This window comes from Ostrinia nubilalis, chromosome 7 (genome assembly GCF_963855985.1).
Source record: "Ostrinia nubilalis chromosome 7, ilOstNubi1.1, whole genome shotgun sequence".
NCBI classification, from domain to species: Eukaryota; Metazoa; Arthropoda; class Insecta; order Lepidoptera; family Crambidae; genus Ostrinia; species Ostrinia nubilalis.
In genome coordinates this window covers 15,223,965-15,251,645 of record NC_087094.1, presented here as the reverse complement: position 1 = coordinate 15,251,645, position 27,681 = coordinate 15,223,965, and the positions used below count along the sequence as shown (strand labels likewise).

The window sequence follows — 27,681 nt, the reverse complement described above, 5'->3', positions numbered from 1 at the left end:
ATTCGCACCTGAGTATTCGAAACAGCTTTATAAGATACATCTTTATGTTCAAACATCTAGGTAATAAAAAGACAAGGTGCAGCCGCAAGCACGTCATACTTTACATATGTATTTTTTGTAAATAACAAGTAGGACTATATAAGACGTTAAAGCGTTCAGCAATTCCATGTATAGTCATTTGTACCTACATCGTTTGCCCCAGTCTTTCTTCTTAACCCTTGCGTTTTTCTGCGGTATTTTAAGGTATTTGATAACACAAAATCCCCTTTCCCCATCCCTAACTTGATAAAGCATTGGTATTGATCCCATATAAAATGACAACTCTAATATCACTCTCGAGATTTTGCTCTTCTTTGAATTCTAAAATTGGTTTATATAGCGTTATTAGTGACACATAACATGTAGAGTTACTTTCACATCTAAACTAAGTATAAATTCTGCAAGTTCTTGCTTTTAACAAAGTTAAAACTATATAGTCGTGTCGTCAGTCGTAAAATTCCCATATTTACCCGATATTAGCGTCCATACGCCATTTGCTATCAAATTGAGACTCGCTAATGACGCTAACTGTCCATCCCTTTTAGTTGAAGTTGAAGGTGTTGATTATGGTTGTCACAAATAAAAGTACTTTGGTTAGAAAACTAGTTTACATTGTATGCTTGAATAAAAATTATCAACAGTATTTTAACTGTTGATAATTTTTATTCGTGAAATGTTATTTAGGTTTTTATTATTTTTAATCATTACACATTAATAGAGTAGATTGAAAGAGATGATTTAGTCTTAGGCTGAGCTGCACCATCTTACTTTAACTTTGACAAACGTCAAAAATCTGTCAAAATCCATACAAAAAGGGCCGGTTATTGTTATTGTTACGTGTAAAATGAGGTGGTGCAGCTCAGCCTTAGATAACATAAAAGTAACCTAGCAATTAGATTTAAAGTTCAAGTTACTTAAAATATGACTAAGTACCTATTGAACAGGAGCTTACTAGCTAGTTCAGTATCTATTGAATAAGTAGCAGTTGCCAGTAGTTAATTCACAATCGAAAAGTGACTAAGTCCATTCACAGTACAAAACAAGGACAAAGGACTTTTTTAGGATATCTATCTACTGATAAATATAAATTATCTTTTGCTGCCGGCGATTGGAACAAGTTTTACCAACATCAATCGTCGAGTAGTATCAAATTAAATCAATGTCTACCCTGTCATAGTTTATACTTAGGTCTCTCCCTAGTGACGCACAGTAGTTTGATTTTAAAAATAGGTGGACTTACGATCGAAAGTCATAATTTCACCGAAACAAAAATTGTTTTGAATAGAATTTTGAATGCTGATCAACATTTGTTATTATGCATTTTTCGTTAAAACGAGCCTTTCATGCTTAAAAAAAATATAACAAAAAAATTTGTATGGAGAAAAATTTTTTTTATTTTTTTTCTGGCTACTGTTGCAAACTGTAGCGGTCAAACCTTATGTAGTCGTAAGTACCTATGGTGCCTAATATTACTACATCAAAAGTTTTTGCGGGCACGCGCGGCCAAGCGAGTAATGGACATGCAAAATTTGAAATATTTTTATTCATGGATTATTGATTTTAATGCACTTAAAATAATTATTAATAGAAAAATATACTTAGTCTAACTTACTACAGCCCCCTATTACCTCATTTCACACTAAAACCTTTCAAACTAGAACCTAAGTTTGTCGGTACTAGGTAGCCTAAGTCGATTATTGACATTATAATATTCACTACTGGTCTACTGGTTATGGTGTAAGGTAGATTAGGTAGATATCTACCCTTTTACCTAGGTATATACCTACTTCTTGACACTTATAATACCGACAGACATGATTAAAAAAAGTCTTCAAGCAAGAACCCTTGACTTCAATGGTTATGAAAGATTTTTTTTACTTTTTAGAGTAGTTCTGAATAGATCCTTAAATCATTTTGACTGTCATAATCGATTACAGTAGGTAGTGGGATAGTTTCCCACTAAGGCCAAGTGCCCCATAAGGGCTACCTTTTCTTTTTTTATTATTTTCTATTGACGTTTATAAGTGCCACTTGTGGTCTAAACTGAATAAATATTTTTGATTTTGATTTTTTCAATTTTGATAGAACTGTAATTTCCAGTTTTCTTCAACAGAATAGTCGATTTCTTATCTTATACTTTTGCAAAAAGATCCTTTTTTTTGGCTCCTTTAAAAAGTTGTAGGTTCCTTTCCCTTCGTCTATTAAAAAAGATAACGTACATAACACCTTCATCAAGTAGCCTCAAACATAAGGTTTGAAATATGCCTTTATGCAAGCATCGAACAGAGAAAAATCTGAAATCCGACATTTATCACCTTCTTCCATTCATGTCTTCAATTATTATCTTCGTTCGAAAAACAGTCAAAAAACATATTTTAGCCTATTCTTTTACAATTATTACTTATCTTGAACAATGTTCAAAATAATGTAAGTCACTCACATACTTTTTCCGAAAGAATCCAATAGGCAGTACACCAAAATGTTATCACATTATCTGCACCATGTATCAGCAGTTTGTGTACGTTAGCTGGCATATAAAACTATAGGTAGAGGTGAACATAAGTATCTGCAATAATGTGTGGCTATACGGCTCGGAAACGTGGCCTCTCAATATAGGCCTTATAAATAAGCTCAAAATTGCACAGCGTGCTGAGCTATGGGGAGGGCTATGCTCGGTGTTTCTTTACGAGATCTAATCAGAAATTAACTAAAGTCGCTGACATAGCCCAACGGATTAGCAAGCTAAAGTGGCAATTGGGCAGGGCACATAGTACGCAGAACTAACGGCCGATGGGTCAGCAAGGTTCTGGAGTGGAGGCCACGTAACGGAAAGCGCAGCGTAGGACGTCCACCCACAAGGTAGACTGACAACCTCATAAAGGTAGCATGAAGGCGCTGGATGCAGGTTGCCACCAACCGGCCATTGTGGAAATGATGATGGATGATGAGTAATGTGTGGAAGAGGGTTACGGGTATTCCCATTTATGCTAGAATTATTCGACTAACTTGAATAGAGAGCCATAAAAATGTATTGTTTACTATAACCGTTCAACCCTTACTGAACCCACTACCTACTGTAATCGATTATGACAGTCAAAATGATTTAAGGATCTATTCAGGACTACTTTAGAAAGTATAAAAATCTTTCATAACCATTGAAATCAAAGGTTCTTGCTTGAAGACTTTTTTTAATCATGTCTGTCGGTATTATAAGTGTCAAGAAGTAGGTATATACCTAGGTAAAAGGATAGGTATCTACCTAATCTACCTTACACCATAACCAGTAGACCAGTAGTGAATATTATAATGTCAATAATCGACTTAGGCTACCTACTACCGACAAACTTAGGTTCTAGTTTGAAAGGTTTTAGTGTGAAATGAGGTAATAGGGGGCTGTAGTAAGTTAGACTAAGTATATTTTTCTATTAATAATTACTTTAAGTGCATTAAAATCAATAATCCATGAATAAAAATATTTCAAATTTTGCATGTCCATTACTCGCTTGGCCGCGCGTGCCCGCAAAAACTTTTGATGTAGTAATATTAGGCACCATAGGTACTTACGACTACATAAGGTTTGACCGCTACAGTTTGCAACAGTAGCCAGAAAAAAAATAAAAATAATTTTTCTCCATACAAATTTTTTTGTTATATTTTTTTTAAGCATGAAAGGCTCGTTTTAACGAAAAATGCATAATAACAAATGTTGATCAGCATTCAAAATGCTATTCAAAACAATTTTTGTTTCGGTGAAATTATGACTTTCGATCGTATGTCCACCTATTTTTAAAATCAAACTACTGTGTGACGCCCTGCTTCCGTCCCCTGTCCACTCACCAATCTTGTCAGACAAACCACTTTATATTGTCAATCAATAGATTCAAATATGTACAAATAACTAGCTTCTCCTAGCGGATTCGTTCGCGTGGATGACGGTTTGTCGCAGAAATACTTTTAGTCAAGTAAAAACACTGCCGTTTTCATTGCTTAGTAAAGACGTAAATGTATTACCGTATTATGATCCCAAACTTGAGATATCTTTCAAAATGTGTTATAAAAACGTAGCTTATGCACATCTTCAAAGCCTTATCTATCTCTATAGCAAAATTCATCTCAACTGGCCAGCTGTTTAGTCATGAAACGTAACAGATATTCTGTGTTCTTTACACATGTTTACGACCTTATTAGTTTAGATTTAGAAACCACTTCATTGAACAAAACCCATTTCAACACGCGGTAGAACCCTCCTGAATTATGAATGACGTTTCACGCAAGCGAAAACTAAGACAACCGTCACGGTAGTAAGTTTGGAGGCTACGAGATCGACTTGCAAAACGGCTCATTACTTGACTCATAATTTCTCAATCGGGACTACCCGCAACAAAAATGAGATGTTTTCCTGCTAGCTGACCACTTTCGCAACAAATGATTCAGTGTCCAAAGATCGCTTGGAGTTACGAAATCTTTGAATTGACTGAGTTGCACCAACTAATTTTAACAGTTACTATAACGGTAACCGGTGACGAGTTTTGTATCTAGTTTGACAGATTTCTGACGTTTGTTAAAGTCAAAGTAAGATGGTGCAACCCAGCCATAGTTTGTTGCAGTTTTGGTAAATAGCAGATCTAGATTTTGTAATTGATCTAGTGTTTAAAGTGAAAAAAAAAAACAATAAATTTAATTGCTTCCTAGTTTACGTAGATTTACAAAAAAATTACAAACTTAAGAATTACACTGAGAGCTAGATTTTGTGGCTAGAGCTTAATTCTAAGAGGTAAAAGATGAATGAAGTTTCCACGTCAATCGCGCGAGTAGGTTTCATTGATAAAAACTACTAATTAAATAACCATTAATAGGATCCTGGTGCTATCTTACGAACACGGATTATTTCAGATGTACACTCATTAAATGGCACCCAGTTACTTCACCGGCCTCGTGCGTTACCTTTCCTTCCTAGTGCGTCACAAATGCGATATAATTATGCAATAAGTTCATAAACTTGTATGCAACAAGCGTATGCACCTTAATGTTGGTAATCATATACAGGGTGGAAACGATAAGTGATCTCACTCGATTATTTCTAAACTATACAAGATATCGAAATACTGGTTACTGATCCTGAAAGTGCTTCACGAGCTCTTTAAAACGGTGCTAATAATAGGTTTCAGAATTAACTGGAACTATCTGAAAATTCAATGTTTCCAGCGTCCATACATTTGGTAAAAGTACATAATTTTAAATACTATACAAGATATCGTAAAACTGGTTACTGATCCTAAAAGTGCTTCACGAGCTCTATCCAACGGTATCAATATCAAGTTACAGAATAAACTGGATCTATCCTAAAATTCAATGTTTCCGTCTTCCATACATTTAGTACTATCACAGTCATGGCAGTCATCTCTTGATAATTTTATAGCAAGTAAAGCCTAAAACTAATGTTTTTCACAAATAATTTTAAATAAGATGCAAGTTACGAGTTTATTTAACCGACTTATGAAGTTTATTATTTAACAAAAAATAAATTACACTCCTAATAATGTGTCGTCGGCATACATTTAGTATGGAAGCTGGAAACATTGAATTTTGGGATAGTTCCAGTTTATTCTGTAACCTATTATTGGTACCGTTTGAAAGAGCTTGTGAAACACTTTCAGGATCAGTAACCAGTTTTTCGATATCTTGTATAGTTTAGAAATAATCGAGTGAGATCACTTATCGTTTCCACCCTGTATAATTTACTACCTGTCAATACGTGCGTAGTTGAGTCAAACAAAGGATAATAAATCGTGTGTAAGAAGCAGCTTTCTTTTGAAACCCTGCCAACGTAAATTGGAATCAATTGAAGGTCAAAAAGAAGGCAGATTTGAGCAACTTTCGTTTGCAGTTTTTTCGTAATAGCCTTATTTGGATTTCATACGTGCGATTTTGTTACAATTACCATGTCTACGGTGAGGCATTTAACATTTTAAAAACATGATTTTCCACTTTTGCAACCGATTTGATCCCACGACCTTTTACTTGAAGTGTTATGTAGGTAACTGAATTGGTTACTGAGACATTGGTAAAGCTGTCGAAATGTTTAGATTGTATTTTTAGCTGTAAACCACTGTTTGAATCGAATTCGTTACTAACTAAGGAAGGTCTACCCTTAATAGGGCACTTTACACGTCCCAAATACAGCATGCAAATATCAGTCTTTAAAACTAACGATAATTTTAAAGATTTTTAAGCAATCTTGTAACTTATCACAAACGAACAAAAAACAGTTTCCCATGTCAGTTTTCGGAGGTATTGCTACTTAATAATCGATACTTTTTTGGCTTCATATCAACTGCGCCAAAGTCGCATCACGTAACACAGAAGCTCCGTCCTCGACCTCAATTGACAGGTGAAAATCGGCACGCAAGTACTTCGGGCTACACCTTATTGTTGCAATATAGCCTCTATCACCACTGCTTAAGATGCCACAGTGTAAAGGTTAATGTGCTATAGAGTCGGCGCCCAATCGCCATTTGCCGTCTACTTACTCGGAAACGGTTACGAAATATTCTATGAGTAAGCTGAGAATGCGTTCGAGTGGTGAATAGCGATCATTTGGTTAAGGATAAACATTCGTTAAAATATTAAAACTTGATGAAAATTATATCTTTGTAGCATTAAGATAATTTACCTGTTAACTAAACTTGAAAATTAAGGAAAATGTAACACAAAAACGATATTATACTCTTATTATAAAAATATGTAGGTACTTCTGTGGTTAAGGTTAAGGTCTGATAATAATATGAAATGGATTTCAGGGTACCAATTTTCAACGTATGGGATCTTAATATTCTTAATACAGTAGCAATAACATCTGATGAATTTAATAAATACTAGCGGCCGCCCGCGACTTCGTACGCGTGGATCCCGTTTTACCCCCTTCATCTATCTTACGCGGTTTAGATTTTTTCATACAAATGTTTTTTCCCGCTAACTCCCGTTCCCGTGAGAATTTTGCAATATCCTGTTGTAACTAAGCTTTAAATTTACTAAGGTACCTGCATGCCAAATTTCAAGCGTCTATCTTACGTGGCTTAGATTTTTTCATACAAATGTTTTTTCTCGCTAATTCCCGTTCCCGTAGGAATTTTGCAATATCCTGTTATAACTAAGCTTTAAGTTTACTAAGGTACCTGCTTGCCAAATTTCAAGCGTCTAACTTAAGCGGTTTAGATTTTTCATACAAAAGGATTTTCCCGCTAATGCCCGTTCCCGTGGGAATTCCTAAGTATTCTATAACCTGCCCAGGAGTATGAAGAATAATTGTACCAAGTTTCGTTAAAATCCGTCGAGTAGTTTTTGTTTCTATAAGGAACATACAGACAGACAGACAGACAGACAGACAGACAGACAGACAAAAAATTTACTGATTGCATTTTTGGCATCAGTATCGATCACTAATCACCCCCTGATAGTTATTTTGAAAATATATTTCATGTACAGAATTAACCTCTCTACAGATTTATTATAAGTATAGATATACAGTCAGCTTGTATTCTCGTCACAACACAAGTATTTAACCCTCAATTTGCATGGTAGGTCCCAGGGACTCCATGTGAAACTGTTTTTTTTTCATATTTTTTTTCAATACGCGAATAAAGTGCTGTGCGCTTGAGTAGCTTCCTTTGGTGTCGTGGCCAACTCGGGGGCGAGAGGTCGTCTGCGTGTGAATCACAGAAAGTTGAGTAATTGACACTTGCGGAGTCCCGTGGACTCCACCATACACTTTGCGTAACAAAAATTTTTATTATGATATTATTATTATTTTTTTAATTATGGTTTATTTACGGTTTGAGTGGATCAAAAAAGCATCAAACAGTCACAATACATGATTTATCAATACGTTAGATGGAAATGAGGCCTCAGATATGAGGGACTGGCAAGAAAGTCTAGAAAAAAATGCAGACGATGAAGAAAAAGAAGAGGATTTTACATCTTACGTCCCGAAAGATTTGTTTTGAGGATTTTGTATTTTGATGATGTGTTTTGATGAATTAAAAGAGAGACTGCTTATTTTGAAATTCATTTCACAAAAATATGCTTGTATTGTTCGAAAAAGTTTGGCAGGCAATGTGCTGCTCGTAGTAGTTACTAAGCCATTGCACGTTTTTTCGTGTTAATTTTTTTCTAACAATTTACATATTATTTATCAAGAAGACTGTTATGTCCACATAATTTAGAGAGAAAAAAAATGTTGGTTAATTTTTTTTCTAAGTTTAAGAGGTACAAAATGCCTATGTCGATTTTTATGTGATTTTTATGACTTCATGAAAATTTTATTTTTTAAATGAATTTTAATTAATGTTTCCATTTCTGTTGTTTCTAATTAATAGTATATTAACCATATTATGTTACCAAATAAAAAATATATAACTTTTATAAGTATTAGTATATTTTTTCTTCATTTGAAATATGGAGTCCCTGGGTCTCCACCTTACACTTAACCACAGAATAAGTAATAGTACAGGTACAGAAGGATTACTCCGCAAGACGATTTAAATAAATGCGAGTCTTGCTACGACGCGATACAGTGGAATTCAGCTCGCACAGCACTACGTACCTACAATTTTATTCACCTACAAGTTTTGTCTCTTTCTATCGCGTGCCTCTGAACTATTCTTACGCTGTTAGGGTTGCTGTCTAGTGAAAAAATAATTAATTTACTTATTTGTAATGAGGTACGTATGTAGGTAAGTACGCATTCATTATGGAAAACCTTGGGAGAGGCCTTTGTCCAGTAGTGGACGTCATTTGGCTGAAACGAACGAACGCATTCTGAGCAGTAGTCATGGTAGGTTAGGTTCCTATACTATCCTACGAATTATTGATTACCTACATGGCCAACATACCTTTCAGGCTTTTCGCTTCTCAAAGATGCTGAAAGTTTCAGCATCTTTGAGAAGCGAAAAAAAAGATAAATCCGGTAGATTTATTTTCGAATTTAAACACCCGAACGCCGCACAATACTTCTTTCTCTTTATGTCCATTTTTAAATAATACTTCGATTATAGAATTAGGTACTACAACGCACGCCAGCGTCCTGACGGGCGCGCGCGTGACACTCGACTGATATAATACCCGCCGGCGGGGCGCTTCGCTGTAGGTAATTATCGGATGTACCGCGCGGAGTGAGCCAGGCCTGACTTAACGTAAGTTATAGTCACCATGCAAACTGAGGGTTAAACAGATTAAACAAACAAACAGAGAAAAATTACTTATTTACAATCAAATTATTCTAATAAATAGAAAACAATATGTACCTATAGGTAAAGCATAGCAAAAGATACACTAATTTCAAAATGTCATCAATTCTAGAACATTTGTATACTATTTTTTGCTTATTAAGAAAAAACTAAACCAGAATTCAATTTAATTAATGCTGAAAATGTTCGGTTCAATACCATGAGATAACGAGGTTAAACTGAAGTTATTGATACAACACTAACGGTGATGATGATTGATGAAATAACGGTGCAAACCATCCGTTATTATTTAATTCCCAAATAGAAAACAATTTTGACTTGTTCTTTCTTAAATTACAGCTTGATTTTTTATTTATTTAGGGCAACCAACAAGACAGACACAAATATAATCAAAGGGGTTTACATTTTATCTTAGGATTAAAAAAATGTTACTTGGTACCTCATCATCATCATCACCTCAGCCATACGACGTCCACTACTGAACATAGGCCTCCCCCAATGCTTTCCATGTTGCCCGGTTGGTAGCGGCCTGCGTCCAGCGCCTTCCTGCTACCTTTATGATGTCGTCGGTCACCTACTTGGTACCTATTCATTTAAATTCATATGCTTTATTTCGTTGCACTAAGAACTGAGTTTTAGTTAAATTTGCATAATTACCGCATTTACCACAAGGAAAATATTAAGATATCACCTTTTTGGACATTATCTTTAGCTACGGTCTGCTAACAAAAAGGCAGTAAGCCGACAGCAAAAACGTAATCAAAAACAGTGTGTGCCGTGTCTAATTGGCCAATACATTTTGAAGCCGTATTAAGAAAAGACACCCGAAACTAAAGAACAAACTGATTCAGTCTGTGATTGGTTGATTCATTTATGTCTCGTTTTATAATACGGGCCAGCAGACAAAAGACTATTTTTGACATTTTAAAATGATTATGTCGTTTTGCACGGCTAAATCGATTTGGGTGTTTTTTGTAACAACGTGACTTTGATTTATTTCAATTACGCTTTTAAAATGCATTTAGTTGGTACAGATTTGTCTCAAGTATAATAAATTCAATTCAAATTCAATTGGAATAATCTGACAATTCATTTTGTAGCATGAAAAGCCATACGGAGGAAAAGTTTTGACATTGAGTTAAAAATAAGTAAAAAAGATTTTACAGTTTACCAGAACTATACATTTTGTAAATTATCAGAATATTAACCAAGGAAATACATAACGTTTTGTTAAAATCCCAATAAAGACCCCATTTGGTTTAATTTCGATACTTATAAAAATGTTCACGCTTTAAAACAATTTTAACTTTAATACACTTGCGGTTAATTAACATATAAATGAATATGTAAGTACAATTATTGATACTTACTTACCTCTATATCTTTAACGTGAATTATTCAGATTAAAAACCAGGTAATAAAATTTAAGCACATAAACAAAAAACTTTAATAGTCGAAAGGCGACAGACTGAACGAAACTGGTAATTTTGCGCCATATGATTATGTTCTTTTTATCTTGTCGCTATGTGTTTTTTTTCGCCAGCCAGTTATATCTGGTTCGACATAAAGCCAGATCCATTTTTTATAGCTTCGTGCAGCGAACAGTTGGCAGCATAAATTCGTGACTTCTTTTGTCTTTTGTGGTAGAGACGCAGGCATGTATTTTGCGTTTTATGTCTTTAGTTTAAGATCTAAAATCAAGCGAGATTTTAATTGTAGTGGTATATCGATGAAGTGGAAAATGGTAATTATTTCTACAGTGAACTGTACACTACTCGAAGTTGTTTACCATTTGACCAACTAGTTTTTTGCGGGCTTCGACCTTCAAAGGGCAAACTTCCGAGTTCTTGTTCAAGTACTAAGTGAAGGCCTTGATTCTGACGCTGTCATACAGATAATAGTGGGCCACGATTATTGGATTATACTTAATTATACATTAATTAATTAAAGATTACTTTGTAAAGTTTTTCATGTAGGTATGCGTATTGAGCATATTATCTGCAATGATGTCAAATTTCCGATGTGCCTATGCCAATAAAATGCTAACAAATTGAATCAATTTTAAGTTTTTATCGGTTATTAAAATCCCTTATAATATTGGAAAAAGTCTGGCTATCATAGTACAAATTAGTAATTTGATTTTGCCACCGTAGTCCAGTCAATAAAGCATTATAGATGGAAAACTGTAGAACACAATTTCTGACTTCAGGACTTTATTTAGACTAGTTAGGAGGTGAACATAGCAAAAGTCCCCGCCCTTAGCCCTTGAGCCGGCGGGGAAAGGGGGGTTTAAAGTTGCCACTTTTCGGTTTTTCGCTTAATCCTCGGAAACTATGCGTCCTAGTGACATGACTACTATGAACCAAAAAAAGCTTATTCAATTTGCTACAGGTGAGACCGTCAAGTTTTTCTATATCTTGTATAGTTTTTGCGGCATCTGCTCTAGAAGGTCTGTAAAATTGGAAATTTTATTGTTGTCTTACATGTTCCTTTCAGGAGAAAATCGACTAAATCAACATTGAGCAATCATTCTAGACATGCGGGAGCATGTTAAGCCTAGTTCCAGGGAGGGGACTGCACCGTGCGTATATTTAGACGAACCACTTTGAGTCACTTTTGACTCCTCATCACTCAAAAACTACTGTGCATTAACACTTCAAATTTGGCTCATGTGTTGAGACTTGCAAGATATACATCAGTTTCAAATTTCATAAATATGCCTCAAACGGTTCTTTAGATATAGTAGTCATGTCACTAGGACGCATAGTTTCCGAGGATTAAGCGAAAAACCGAAAAGTGGTACCTTTAAACCCCCCTCTCCCCGCCGGCTCAAGGGCTAAGGGCGGGGACTTTTGCTATGTTCACCATCTAACTAGGCTAAATAAAGTCCCGAGGTCAGAAATTGTGTTCCACGGATTTCTCTCTACACCGTCGTTAAGGCATTCATTGACTGGACTACCGGGCAGATTCATAGTTAAAAATTCAAAAAGTATTTTTCGATTAGTTACGTAGGTAATGTCTGTAACATAAAAAGTAATAAATATGTAGTTGTGCTCAAAATACACACCTAATAGCAATAATCGACTTGGTAATGATTTATTTAATATCTAAAAATATCATCAAAATATCGATAAAAATAAACACCTTAATTTTAACTTAAAATCACATTATAGGTTTTTACACCACATGTCTCTATCAATAGTAAAGTGTATAAAAACCAGTTGTTTTTTCTTCAGATCGTGCTTGAATAATTCGTTAACATTTATTTTCGTTGACCCTAGTGATTTAAGCAGACAATGCCGGAAGTAACTTAGATCATAGACTTAGATATATCAACTGCATTGTTCAAATAGAATTGATGAAGCAAGGTCTTCGGGAAGTGAGTTTATCTGTCAAAAGTCTAAGGCCACTTGGGCTTTTTGGTTTATTTTTAAATTACTTTCTAATTATTCAATTAAAAGACAATATTTTGAACAGAAACCTTTTTGTCAATTTTTTTATTGGTCGTTAACAGAATGCTTAGTGTGGGTTTACATCAATCGTCGTCACTAGTGAGCGCATTTAAAAAATATATGAAGATTTTAGTTCTTGAAAGTATCCGCAAGGGTCGCTGTACAATCCGTCATACATTTAATGTTATTTTTTTACGCTGTCATTAGTAAAGACGTTTGATGTAAACTCACACTAAGCCCACAGGCGACAGGATCACATGCTACACTATGTCATTTTAAAAGGATCGGGTGTTAGCAAAAGGTATTTGCAATAAATGAATGATTAATTAATGAAGAAAAGTTCGAAAGAAAGGGTATTGTTTTACCATTTTTACCCCGTCTCTACCATCAGCCGGCAGGTTGCGCAGAAAGCGCGGTAATTGAAGTAATAATGTGTGGCCACGCATCACAAACTGCGGCTATCGCGTCTACATTGCTTATTAATTACTTTCATGGTTCATCATAATGTGCAATAATTAAAGCATTTTTATAGAAATCAACGTAGTAAATATTTAATTTGATGCGATTTTATCGCTCTAATATATTTAACCAATATTGTGTTTTTTATAAGTCTCACCACACACTGCAATTACAGACTTAGTAGGCTTTCAATTTGTATACAGAATCGACCGATAGCAAGCTATGTATTCTAAAATTGCGAATTTTCATACATGCCCGACCAAACTACCGACAGAAAGTTGTATTATATGGGGTATCTTAAAATTATGATTTGCCGCACCCTATTAGAATATAATAATGGCTTTTACACTGCAATGGTGACTTATCAAAATAAAAACAATGAAATCGTTCCTAATTAATGAATAAAATATTTTATTCTCAATTAATACAACTTCTATTTTATTTAATTGGCAGAAAACAGTTGAGCGTTTTTCTTTTTAATTAAAAATGGAAAAACAATAAACATTATCTAAGTTAAATCGAGCCAATAAAATTAATTAGGCACATTTAGCGGTTGAAACACGTAATTGTACAGTTATAGCACCCATAATTAGAGATCTATAGATCATTAAGGCATAATAAGTATCGAATTATTTTGTTTTCAGCAATGTTGCGCAATGATTCGGTGATAACTGACGTTAGTTAGATTATTTTTTATTTATTTATCAATCGGTTGTAGTTTTAAACAAAACATAATTGAATTAAATAGTACCTAAATGATACCACTCGATTCGATCCTTTTGAGTCGACCGAAATTATTGTTTCTATTAGAAGATCGGCAATCAAACGTAGGTATTTAATATTCTATTACAGTTGAAAATATTTTTAGTCTTGATAAAAATTGTATTTACCTACACAAAAATGTTTTGTTTTCAATGTTTTTGTTATTCTTGACTTTTTAGTTATCTACTTGCTTTAATATTTTATTTTAGAAATGTGCTGTAATCCGTCTTCAATGAAAGAGCTTGAATAGAATACTGCAATTACGTGTTATTGCATAGTTACAAAAGGTAGATAAATGTTGATGGAAAGTCCCAAAGTCTCGTTAGATACAAAAACAATACAATTTATCGATTTAAGTATTATGACTTCATCCATACACCTTTAGAATCTTATTTATTAGACGAACATTTACCGTTATTATGCTATATTATTAGTGAAAGACTGAAGAACATGTATTTCACAATCTATGATGATTTGTATGCACTCGTCATCATCAATTTTACGCTCTATTTGTCTAGCTTTTATATTTTTTACACAACTCGACTTGGTAATATTTTTGTTATTCACTATTTTACAATTTCTTTCTGGAAATTGGTTATTACGTCACAATTGATGACGTATCTACCTAAAGTTCATACTCTACAAATGTTTGCGACACATCTTCGCGGACAAATACACGTATTCACCATTTTTTGTGGTGACAAATGTTGGTATTGGACTAAAATAGCTGTGAGGACATAGAAAAAAAACCTTTGCTCACCTTTGGGGCTCTATTAGAAATTAGAATCTGTCTGTATCTTAAGACTTAAATAGAACAAAATCTTTATAGTGTGGCGTGCAAATAAGTAAATATTGAAATAATCTATTTCCAATGAACTGATAATCTTTCGTGATAGATAGATCAAAGGGTTTTTAGTTTCTTTCAACTGTTTTTCCGAAGTTGACTCACAAATCAAATAACGCTTCATAAAGTAGGTACATTCTATAGGATAGCATGAGTCAACGTAAACAAAAACTTTGGTATTTCGCCAAGAAATATTGCTTCATTGAGATAAGTCGATGGAATTATGGTCTCCTTATATTCTTCCATTATAAATAAATTAAATCATCTTGAAATAACAGTCCGTTTTCTTTTCACGTTTCCCAATTAACTAGGTACTTTCCACTTTTATTAGTAGACTAGCGGCCGCCCGCGACTTCGTTCGCTTGAATCCCGTTTTACCACCTGAGGGGTTGAATTTTGCAGATTCCCGTCTTAGTGAGTACCTACGTTCTAAACTCCCATGTAAAATTTAAGACTCCTAGCACTTGTAATTTCTGAGAATTCGTGATGAGTAAGTGAGTCAGTCAGTCAATCAGTCAACCTTTTGGTTTTATAGATATAGATGCCTGAAATTTTACGATACGGCACATCAGGATAAAGTGTAATCTTAACTAGTTTGCAATAGGTTCTTTTTTACAACTAATAATGTATAGTATAATGTGCTGTGGAGTAAGCTTGAGTTAGCTAATATAAGTGACGTTGTTGGGCGTAAATGTCATCATAACTAATGTTTACATTTGATGAGACATAATAAACAATCGATAAACAGATGCAATTTGCTGCCTATAATTAATTATTTTTAGTCACTTAATTAGCCTAACGGCATATTACATTTAAGTGATTATCGTCGAGAATCTTCTACTCACAACAATTAGATGGACAATATTTTAACATCAGTCAGTGTGCGAGTTTTAAAAAATGAGACTTTTTAACCATCTTTCAGTATTACCAAATTTTTTTTTTAACTTTTTATTCGTTCAGTTCAGTTTTAGAATAAATGAGAGTAGTTATCAGGTATGATATTTCAGTCTAGGCTTTTGTTTTTTCATACAATGATCATTTGTTACTTTAATTTTCAAAACCTTTGAAAAAATAAACAGATTTTTATAACATTTATCAATAATCTGTCCAAATTTAGATTTTTGCATGATGAAAATAAAGAAAACTATGTTTTATCTCAAATATCGTTATTCAAGTTTTTGTTTTGGATAAGTGAGTCGATGACTAATATCAGTAGAAATGTAGAGAAAACAGTAATAGCACTCACAATTATACGCATTAAATGTATTTTCTCGTAATTATACCAAACGGTTCATAGTACAAATAAATATGTTTACAAATTGCGTTGTAACTTTATTTATCAATTGAATTATCGTGTAAACATTAATTAGTTTAATTGCCTATTTACGTGGCTCCACGTTTTGCAATAATCGGTTTAAACTTACAGCTACTGTGATCATCCTAACAAACATACTTAAACTTTTTGCTGTATATTTTTTACCTACACAGTGTAATGGGACGTGCCATTAACGGTTTTTGTATTTACTAAATTAATTATAAAACATAATAAATGTACTTTATAGCAAAAACTTTTGCTATTATTGTATAGCAGTACGGTTAGTTAAGTTAAAGTCAAGGCATCTATTTGCTTTGCGTAAATTATCTCTTAATTTTTTTGAAGCCACGATAGCCGAACGGTGAAGGGGTCGGACTGGCTGACTTGTAATCCGGGGAACGCGGGTTCGGTCCCCGCCGCCGCTCGACTATTGTGGTGAGCTCACTCGTGATACAAGCATATTTAGCTTAGTACGAGGGGCTACGGGAGTAAAAAAATATACTCGTGTAAATTAATTTGTCACATATATTCAAATAAGTCAAACATACTCGTATTTGTATTTGTTAGATACTCTACAAAATCTATAAATTATACGCACATATAATTAACAAAATAAATGATCTCTCAATTATTCTAGATTTCTACACATGCATGTATAAAAACCCTTTGAATAAGTACTGACTTTTTTGCGTAAGAGCAACCAAAATGAAGCTAATGTACAAAAATAAGCATTTATACAAAACATACTCATTTAACATGCCACTAAACTTTCATAAAACCAGTTAGTTTAGTACTAACTGACTAAACACCGTCTTGAATACTGTCGGCAAGTAAAAGCAAACGGTGACATTAAAACTAAACTTAATGACGTCATTACCTGTCTAATTACTTTATTGGAGAAAAGATCAAGCAAGATTATTACTTCGATGTTTATTTTTAAACAAATTTGCCGTGATTATTGATAACTAGCGGCCACCCGCGACTTCGTACGCGTGGATCCCGTTTTACCCCCTTCATCTATCTTACGCGGTTTAGATTTTTTCATACAAATGTTTTTTCCCGCTAACTCCCGTTGCCGTGGGAATTTTGCAATATCCTGTTGTAACTGAGCTTTAAGTTTCCTAAGGTACCTGCATGCCAAATTTCAAGCGTCTAACTTAATCGGTTTAGATTTTTCATACAAAAGGATTTTCCCGCTAATTCCCGTTCCCGTGGGAATTCCTAAGTATACTATAACCTGCCCAGGAGTATGAAGAATAATTGTACCAAGTTTCGTTAAAATCCGTCGAGTAGTTTTTGTTTCTATAAGGAACATACAGACAGACAGACAGACAGACAGACAGACAGACAAAAATTTTACTGATTGCATTTTTGGCATCAGTATCGATCACTAATCACCCCCTGATAGTTATTTTGAAAATATATTTCATGTACAGAATTGACCTCTCTACAGATTTATTATAAGTATAGATAATGAAGTAAACAGCTTCTGAATGAATCATGTGATGAAACTATCAATAGATAAATAATTACTTAATCAAAAAAGATACTATAAAAGATATTATAAGTACTATTTAATTATTTTTCATTTGATACCTAGGAAAAGTAAACTGTGTATAAAAAATGTAGAGTCAAAGTACAGTCAGCAGTTATACCTATGAGTATATTTTTATAGCAAAATCATTAATAAAGTAGACTGTATTTTTCTTGATAATAGGTTTGTAAGGTATTTACCCAAAATATCTACTCCAATTGGCCCTTATTTAAATAGTTGTTCTTTATTTTATACCAATAATATTCTTCAAAATTTTATAAAGTTTATTATGGAGTAGAGTGTATTTTTTTGGAATAGAATGTTCATTTTCCCAAGATCGTTGTTACCTTAATAACTGTTCCTTAGTTGTCTTATAAGTTCCAAGCAGTCTAATAAGAGTTCCTTAGGTCGCTTTACAAGTTCGTGCAGACTTTGGGAAGATCTTTCATTGTCTTCACCTGCCTAATTCGTTTTACCTTCAGGCAACTTGTCTATTGTACGTTATTTTACAAACACGGAATAAAATTGGAAGAATAAAGGGTCTCGGAAGGTTATTTTAGGATTTGAGATTGATGCGGATTAAAGTCCTTTGTGTTGGCGGTAATAACCTCAAATATTCGTAGCAATATTGTGGCAAATAAGACTATACGTTTTTTAAGCTTTAGTAGAGTTAGCTTATCTATACTAATATTTTGTAGTATAAAGAGGTAAAGTTTGTGTGTTTGTATATTTGTTAAATTGTATGGGGTTATCTCGGGATCTACTGAATCGATTTTAAAAATTATTTCACTAATAGACAGCCACATTATTACCGAGTGTCATAGGTTATTAAAAAAACCGAAAAATTCCACGCGGGCGAAACCGCGGGCGGAAAGGTATATTTAAAAAGGCGGACTCACTCATCTCCGAAACTACAAGTTCTAGATGTCTCAAATTTTGCATGAGGTTTCCTTTTAGAATGTAGGTACTTACTAAGACGGGATTTTGCAAAATTCAGCCTTTAAGGGGGTAAAACGGGATCCTCGCATACGAAGTGGCGGGCGACCGCTAGTTATGTATAATTCTGACACAGCAAGCTACAGCTGAAACAATAAGCTTGACCAAACTAAGGCCAATGTTTGACTCTAGGAATCTTTTGTATATTTCTACAATTTCTTAGTACCTTTAGCTTGAGCTTCGTAGTTTTTTTTTTTTTTTTTAACTGGTATTTTGCTACCAGAATCAATGTTTTTTTTTTAATTGGATGTTGTTATTATTAGGTTACTTTTATTAAGTTTTGAGAGAGTAGGATAGTTTCTCGCAATTTTCTACGAGCAAACTGAAAAAGACATTGATGCGAGACAATATTTACAAATGATGATGATGGTTATATTTGCAAATGATGATGATGGTTATATTTACAAGATCTTTTTTTTTTATTAATAGGAAATACATATTATACATACGTGTATAAAGCCGCGTCCACACATTGGTTATATTTGTTGTACCAATATTTACAATCTTGGAACCAATAGTGTGTGTGTATCGAGTTTGAACATTAGGTACCTAATAAGGCAAGGATCCCACCATCTAGTAACAAATCCAATATGGCGGGATATTGATGGTTTCTGTGACTCGATTAAGCGCGAAGAGAATAGCGTGTGAATCACTAAATGAAGTGAGTGAATGCACGAGCACTATAAGAATAAAATTGTTTTGCTAAAACATTGTCCATCTATGTCCACCTACGTCTGACAAATAGTTTGATTTGATTGGAGCCAATGTGTGATAGCCATTTGATACAGTAAAAGGCTGTTGGGGCCAAACTTGGAAATAATAGTCCAATGTGTGGACGCACCTTAAGAGTTTGTTCTTAGTTAGGTCAATAAACTTGGCCAAATGGTCATTTAATGATGAGACAAACATGGACAGATGCCGTGTGTAGGTACAGTCAGCACCAATAAGAAATAGAGTTTATGTTAAAAAGTCGATTTTTAGAAAAAAATGAGAAAAACAAAACCATACTTTTATGCTGACGGTACTATTACCTCTTTAGACCTACAAAGTACAGTCGACAGCACGTTAAGCTAAACACTTTGGTCTCTTTTGTTCTTTTAATAGAAGTGATTTTGCAACGAAAAGTCTGATAATGTTGCTGTCTGTACCTACTTAAAGTTCTTTTCACGAGGATGAGCTTTGACAAGTTACTTATTTCAATGTTCATAACAAAAGATTGAACACTTGAACTGTATTTGCCATGACGTGGCGCGTGGCGTGGCGTCATCAATGTGGGCATGATAGCGTTGTTGCCACGGCGGATTAGATAAATAGATAGATACCTTTGTATCTAAACTATTGCCTTTATTGAATCTCGACAACTTTAAATACGATTATTGTTAAATTATTCGTCATAAATGGTCAATATGCATCAAATTAAACCTCCCAAAACCTGCCAAACCTGAAAGCTTAGATCAAACAAGCGTTAAAGATAACACACCTGGCACCAAGACAAAAAATAACTTAATGGCATATAACTAGAGAAACAGACTCGAAACGTGTTCGTACATCGTGTTAATTAGGTTTAACACATACATTATGTTGCACAAACAATAGAGCTTCCAGTAAATGTGACCGTGGCATTTTCCCAGAGCTTTTAAGTAAATCCATTAGAATTTTCATAGCAAGCCTAGAATCGTGACACACGTCTCTCAAAACCGTATTTATTTACATTCAATCGCGATTCTAACCAGCGAACGTGTGGTGTGTGATGAATATTTACACGAAAACCCCTTAAACGCTTCCATGTGTTTTATATTATGAAAAACTGTGCACGTCCGATGTAAATACGCCCGAGCGAAAACTAGAAAGTTACGCACACACGCGCGGCCCGTCCGCGACGGCTGTCAGTGTGTGCGGAACCGGCTCAGTTTCATAATTCAAAAGCATATTAATAATAGATTTAGATACGCACAGTTAATATTTAATTGGAATTTACAATATACAATAAAGTAACTCACCGTATCTGGCTCCTCGAGAAAAGTAGACTCCCACAACATGTTTTCAAACAGTCCAACACGGTTCACTTGTAGTTTATTCAGTTTTTTGTAAGCGATAATAATAATTACAAAAGTTATTGCAGTGTGCGGTTCAGTTCATAATTTGCGCGTGATTCGCGGTGTATGTTTTCATCCCGTGACGTAATTTAGGGGAAAATTCTCCGATACTTTGACGCGACTGCGACCGGGGCGGCGTCAATGGTGTATGCGCCTAAGCGCGCACGCAGTAAACCGAGCGCTCACGAAGAAAGCCGAGAACGCCCGAAGTCCCCCGATCGAGCCGACCTACTTTGCTCTACTTCGAATCGCTGTGGTCGAACGGAGATTTTTTTGCATTTTCCAATGAAATACTACCTACCTAGTGGAGATAAGTATATAGGTGGCGACACAAAAAGGTTTTCCTATTAGCTTAATTAAAAGTTAACTTTGGATTGCTTTTTATATGTATTTTTATACAGCGCTGACAGTCAAACATCAAAGTACTATTGTGAAATCAGATAAAAATAAGGCTGTTATGGATTGCATTATACAACATTTAAAATGTCAATAGAATAATATACGAAACAGTCGCAAAACGTTTTGTGATGAAAAATATAGTAGAGCAAGGAAAAACAAAGTGCAACAACAAAGTTTTCAAAGTCTCTATCAATTTTTTGTAAATTGTTTTTGCTTAGATGTTTGGTGAAAAGCTGCCTCTGTATGAAAATTTCATACGCTTTTTTATATTAAATATGAAAAATACCCAAAATAGAACCGATTTTCGTTTAGCAAGAATGCTACTCACTTAACACATAAATGTTTTATCCTGATGAAAAAATAAAATAGTTTTTTTTTAAGAAGGTGGAAATTTTTTTCGCACATGGATGATTTATGGTGGTAAAATAAGGCAAGTCAAGGGAATACAGGTGGACTAAGTCTCGAGCGACCACTAGTAAGACTTCATCGAAATTGACGAGTTCAAGTTGGAGGGTTTCCATTTTGTAGAAATTCATAGGCCTTTGTAAAACGTATGATGTATCTATAAGTTTCATGTACTGGTGATAGTAAATGTTTACAATTAACTATAATGGACTTTAAATAAAATAGATATTAAAATAGCAATAATTGATAAATTGAATCCTATTAAATATCTTTAGAACCAGGAATCAACATAAATGCATCGCTGTTTGTAGCTACTTTTAGAGCAAACCAAATGACGACTTAAACCACTTTCTCAAGGTTGCATTACTGAAAAGAATAATTTTGACCAGTACCTAAATACGCTACAGTCTCTGTTCCTTGTTCAGTGATTCCCAACCTGGTATCTACTTAGTCGGGTCATAAGTTCTGTCACATGTTTATAGTGAAATAATTGATACTATATTTGTTTTTACGGTAATCATTTATATACCAATAGAAAGGTACTAAAAAAAAGATTTAATGCTTATAAAAATTATTTCAAATTTTCCTTGCAATTATGAATACAAGGGTTCAAACTGCGCGGTCAGTGGTCTCTAGAAACACGAGCGAGTTTCGTATCAATATCGGCGGCTGATTTAATATAGGATGCCTTGAGGGACTCTAAATCAGTATGAGGCATAAAGCAGGCCTTCTTCTACAAATGTTGCCATATTTTGTAATCCAACGGATTAGAGTCTGGACTGGATGAGGGCCAGACTTCGTGCCCGCTGAGGTCAATTTTACGCCCTACGAGCGGATTTTGCGCGCTTTTCGCTCTATGAGCTGGCACAGAATCCTGCTGGAACTCCCAGTGTCTGTTATTGAGCATGATATGTGAAAAAGGTTCCATAAGCTTTGTGGGAACTGAATTTTGATACAGAATGGCATTCGTTTTTATGCCTTTCATGCAAAAAATACCTCAAAAAAGCCCAAATTTGAGACATGTTACCAAACCTTGAGTGACGATAAGAGCTGGCCTAGCTGGACAGCCGAAATTAAGCTGGTGCTTCTTCATTGATGTACGCATCCAACTTACAATTTTGTTTTTTTGTAACTCTCCTCCACGGTAAAAAAAAAACATTCGAAAAAAATTTTTCAAGGTACTTTTTTCCCGCGTACCGCTTAAGCAAAACGAGGGATTTCTTCAATCTCAGGTCTTTTAAAAGCGCATCCAAGTGATTTTTGAATTTAATTAATAAAAAGTTTGAAGCCTTGAGTCTTCATAAATACCAATTTCACTCTGGTTGTGCTTAACCCTACCTCCAGGGCAGGCAAAGTCTGCTAACGCATGAGATTTTGTTGAGTTCGCGACTTCGCAGCTTTTAACGCTGCTGGAGTCCTAACCGTGCAAGGCCAATTACTTTTGTTTTGTGTCTTCTACACTTAAAACTTCATTATATCGTTTGATGAAACTATAAACGTAAAATTGATATTTAATTCAATTTTTTCAGCACATCGAAAATCTACTTTGGCGCGTAACCGCACCAATGCAGCGTGACAACTGCTGTTCGGTCTTAAATGCGTCCACTACATATTTAAAAACAAATAAAATTCAAAACAGTGCACATTTTTAATTTCGTTAAATATTCTAAATTCTAATTCAATAAATATTTTTGAAACCCTCATTCAAAATTCAAAAGTTATGATCATGTGACAGAACTTACGACCAGACTAGGTATACACACTTGGGGTCTATGAACATACTTTTCTCAGGAGTTCTAGCAACAAAATAGTAAACAAGTACCTGTTGTATTACCTACTTGTATTATGAGCAAATAGTTAGATAACCCAGACCCCAAAAGGTTTTCGGATTGTCATGAGTTGTGAAGGTCGTAGTATGACAGGCCTTTCACTAGGTGGACCGAGATGATATGCTGAAGTTTGCTGGAAGTACCTGAATACTCGCAACGCAGGACCGGTCGTGGTAGAAATCCTTGGGGGAGAGGCCTTTGTCCAGCAGTGGACGTGATTTGACTGAAACTAAGGTCAGGTTAATACGAAAAATGGCCGAGAATGCCACCTGGCATTAAGTCCGCCGCTGTAAAGTTTTATGTGCAAAAGTATAAATAATAAATAAAAATACGAAATTTTTAAATAGTGATAAGGGGTTATAAGGGGATGGTTTAAAGCTTTTCTTTATGGGGTCTGCTGTTAAAAAGTTTGGGAACGACTAGTTAGTTAATTCGTGGCTCAAGTATCAGTCGTGACGAATTGTTCCAAGAAGTAGTGTCTCTACTCTGCGCTAACTTAAAGTGACGTCTTGCGTCAAAGCTTGATCGATTGAGATACCGCCATTGATACCGCTAACTAGTTAGACCCGTACCACGAAGAGCCATGAAACATACATAATACTTTTACTAATTACCTCTCATATTTTAACTAAAATGACTTCGTTCGTTTCAGCCAATTGACGTCCACTGCTGGGCAAAGGTCTCCCCCAATGATTTCCACAACGTAACTTATTTTGTAAAAAATAATTGTGTTTATGTCACTTGGTGGACCGATGATATAATTAAGGTCGCGAAAGGCACCTGGATGCGGGTAGTGTGGGACGGGTCCTTGTGGAAATCCTTGAGGGAAAGCCTTTTTCCAACAGTGGACAGCACTCGGTTGAAACAAACAAAATTATGTTTAACAAAAAACTGTGATGGACTCTTTAATACGTTTAATACAATTTAGATTACAGCAATTTGAACCTACAATTTATATGCCATTGTAGAGCCACTTTATCATAAGATCTGCCCTTGACTTGATTCGAATACTTGCTTCTTCTGAAATGAGATGCCTCTAGCTAGATCAATCTTAATTTGAATTCTAATACCGTTCACGCAATCGTAAAAACCCTTGCATATGATCGATTTTAATTCGATTATGCAAGAGGTTCCTAATCGATATTCACTATCGAGTACCATTCGTACGTTCTGAAATCGGTCTGACGGTCAAACTACAGATCCGGCATCCGATTTTTAACAAAAACATCAGAGGAAAAGCCCAAATGAATTATTTATTATTTCACGTACTTGTCATTATAGAGATAAGTAGCATTTTCCATAGTGATTACCCACAATACGGATATGGTGCACGTAATGTAACCGCATGGGGCTTATATTTTTTGTCTGTATCGTTTAGTTTGATAATTGTTTCTTTTTTCTGAGTATAATTGAATTTGTGGTCCCATTTTGTTTGTCATAGCGATAATACTTTATGTATGGTACTGAGATAGTGGAGATTTAGCTCCTAGAAGAGTAAATTATAGTTTCATTTACCAGTTACACTAGTATCTTTCTAAATCGTATAGAATTTCTTTCATTTTCTTAAAATTGCATACGTTGAAATACCTTTAGCGTGCAGGTAATAGGTAGTGTATAACTGGAAAACTGTGTTTTTGTGATAAAATTATTAGTTTAAAGTTTAACCCACTCTTAAAAAATGTTGTGTTAGATAATAATAACTTTAAATCTTCAGAAATTATATTTTGACCCCTTTTCTCAAGACTTACAAGATTTTATAAGATCATCATAGAGTATGAATCTTATAAAATTGACTTTCATCCTCATTAAACATTAGTCAATATTTATGGAAACAATTTATTTTAGACAAGCGCTTTACATTCTCGTAAGTAGAGTAACAGTAATTTTATTTCGCAACTGCTGCAGCTGCCCCCATACACCTCTCATACATCTCGCGCCAATCACTATAATTTCAGTCGCATTTCTCGCGATGTCAAATGAAGTGCAGAATAAATGGCCGCAGTGAACGCGGCGCGTGCGCAACGTACACTGAAAATGTATTCATTTATGTAACTTTTATTTATTTATTTTTATTTTTCTTTATTCAGAAAACCACAGCTCTTTATAATAATATTACACACAGAAAAACTACCTATTGCTTGCGGCTTGTTCCGCGCGAAATTCGGTCTAATATAGCCTGTGTTATTCAGAGATAATGTACATCATTCTAACGGTGATAGAATTTTTAAAATCGATTCAGTACTTTTGGAGTTTATTCTTTACAAACATACAAAAATGTCTTTTTGAGGCTTCCGGCGACTGGGACCGCAATTAACTGGGACCGCGGTCCCAGTCGCCGGTTCCGTAAAAAATAAATAATTTTCTTCCGGCAACTGGGACTTATACATGATAAATGGTTTTCTAAATCTTTGCCAAAGATCAACTCTACAATTAGTTCTTTGTTAGGTCTAGTTGTTTCTATAGGCTTTTATTTGGAGATCTAATGGACAACACGCATAAGTTGTAATATTAAGTTAAATTATGACTTAATTTAAAGTTTAGATCACACACATTACACTAGTTTTTATTTCACCTCAATCCGTCCAGTATTACGGAAGATAGAGCCTCGAGAAGTTTACGGACCTTTTAAAATTTTCAAAAATTGCCAAAATTCGCGCGTGACGTCACAACATGATTTTGCAGCCCCCGCACGTTAACCCATTTACCACTTTTTGTCTTTTTCCAACTAAAATAAAATTTTACCTAACTGACAACTGATGTTAGTTGTCATCGTTCAATCACATTTCAAACTAGGCGCTAAAAAAGTAACCATTATTATGCCACATTTATGCATCTAAAAAAAAATATAAATTTTTGGGAAAAATAACCAAGTTTGTGTCTCTGCTCAATAACAAGTAAATAGTCCAGTTATTTGTTAATTTTACTTGGAAAGTTTTCCGGAATTTTCGAAAATTGCTGAATAAATAGATTTCGCTATGTTCTTTCCGAATTTTGTGACCTCGTTAATAGCCGCGCGCGCGCCCGCCTTATTGAAAAAAATCCGCCTTAAAAAAGGTTTTTGACAACTACTTTTTTCATTTTATAATTTTTGGGACATAGACAAGCTTAGAAGCTTTGATTAATGTGATAAATTTAATGTACTGTAAGTTAAATAGATTTAGAGCTGTTGTGAAACAGTCAAATTATTGTACCTACCTGCTAAATTGCGAGTTCTTTTTTCTTTGATCATGGCAGGACACGCTGCCGGGTGTCCTAAATATGCTGAAGTATAAAAAAATTCGCGTTGCTGAAGTATACATTTTTTTTGTCTTGTTTGTTTCAACATTACATAATTGTATCCTACTAATATTATAAATGCAAAAGTTTGGATGTCTGGATGTCTGAAAGTTTAAAATAAAGTAAAGTAATGTTTATTTCTCGCCAACATTACAGATAATATTATTATGATAACAAACAATCAGGAAAAACAAAAAGTAAGAATGTTGGTGGGTTGATACCTGAACTAGGAAGATTCCTGTGTCTCAGGTTTGTTACTCTTTCACGCAAAAATTACTCAACGGATTTTGTTGAAACTGTACAATATTATTGTTTGTAAACCAGATTAACATATAGGCTATAATTTATGCCGATATGTGACACTAAATCTCACGCGGGTGAAGCCGCAGGCAAAAGCTAGTCGTGAAATAAATAGGAAACTACTACTATGGGCCTCATAAGAAGGCTCAAGGTCACCCAAAGGGTGATGGAGCGGGCTATGCTCGGGGTTTCCCTGCGTGATCGAATCAGAAATGAAGAGATCCGCAGGAGAACCAAAGTGACCGACATAGCACGCAGAATTGCTAAAATCAAGTGGCAGTAGGCGGGACACATAGCTCGTAGAGACGATGGCCATTGGGGCAGAAAATTTCTTGAGTGGCGATCACGGGCTGGAAGACGTAGCGTGGGCAGGCCTCCTACTAGGTGGACCGACGATCTGGTAAAGGTCGCGGGAAGAACCTGAATGCGGGCAGCGCAGGACTATTCATTATGAAAAACCTATGGAAAACCCAAAGGCCTCTTGCCTTTGTCCAGCAGTGGACGTAATTTGGCTGTAACGACGAAATAGGAAAGAATGTAATTATCAAAAATCTTCTCTAATGCAGCATTTTTCCAATTTCGCAACGAGCGCGGCAATCACACTTAACTAACAGACTAACAGAGAGCATAGCGAAATCTATTTTAATCACCAATTTTCAAAACTCTCGGAACACTTTCCAGGTAACCACGTTAATTTGTATCAAACGACTGGACTATAATTTAATTGATA

At 34.8% G+C, this 27,681-nt stretch overlaps 1 protein-coding gene across 1 annotated transcript in view; it reads right to left on the bottom strand.

Annotated features, from left to right (window-relative positions):
- LOC135073397 (DNA-binding protein D-ETS-4-like) overlaps positions 1 to 20,876 on the bottom strand; it is a 51,019-nt gene extending 30,143 nt beyond the window's left edge. Inside the window, exon 1 of the mRNA XM_063967575.1 lies at positions 20,647 to 20,876. Within this exon, the coding sequence (XP_063823645.1) occupies positions 20,647 to 20,685 (39 nt within the window). The 5' untranslated portion in view covers positions 20,686 to 20,876. The remainder of the gene's footprint in view (positions 1 to 20,646) is intronic.
- Positions 20,877 to 27,681: the final 6,805 nt, after the last annotated feature.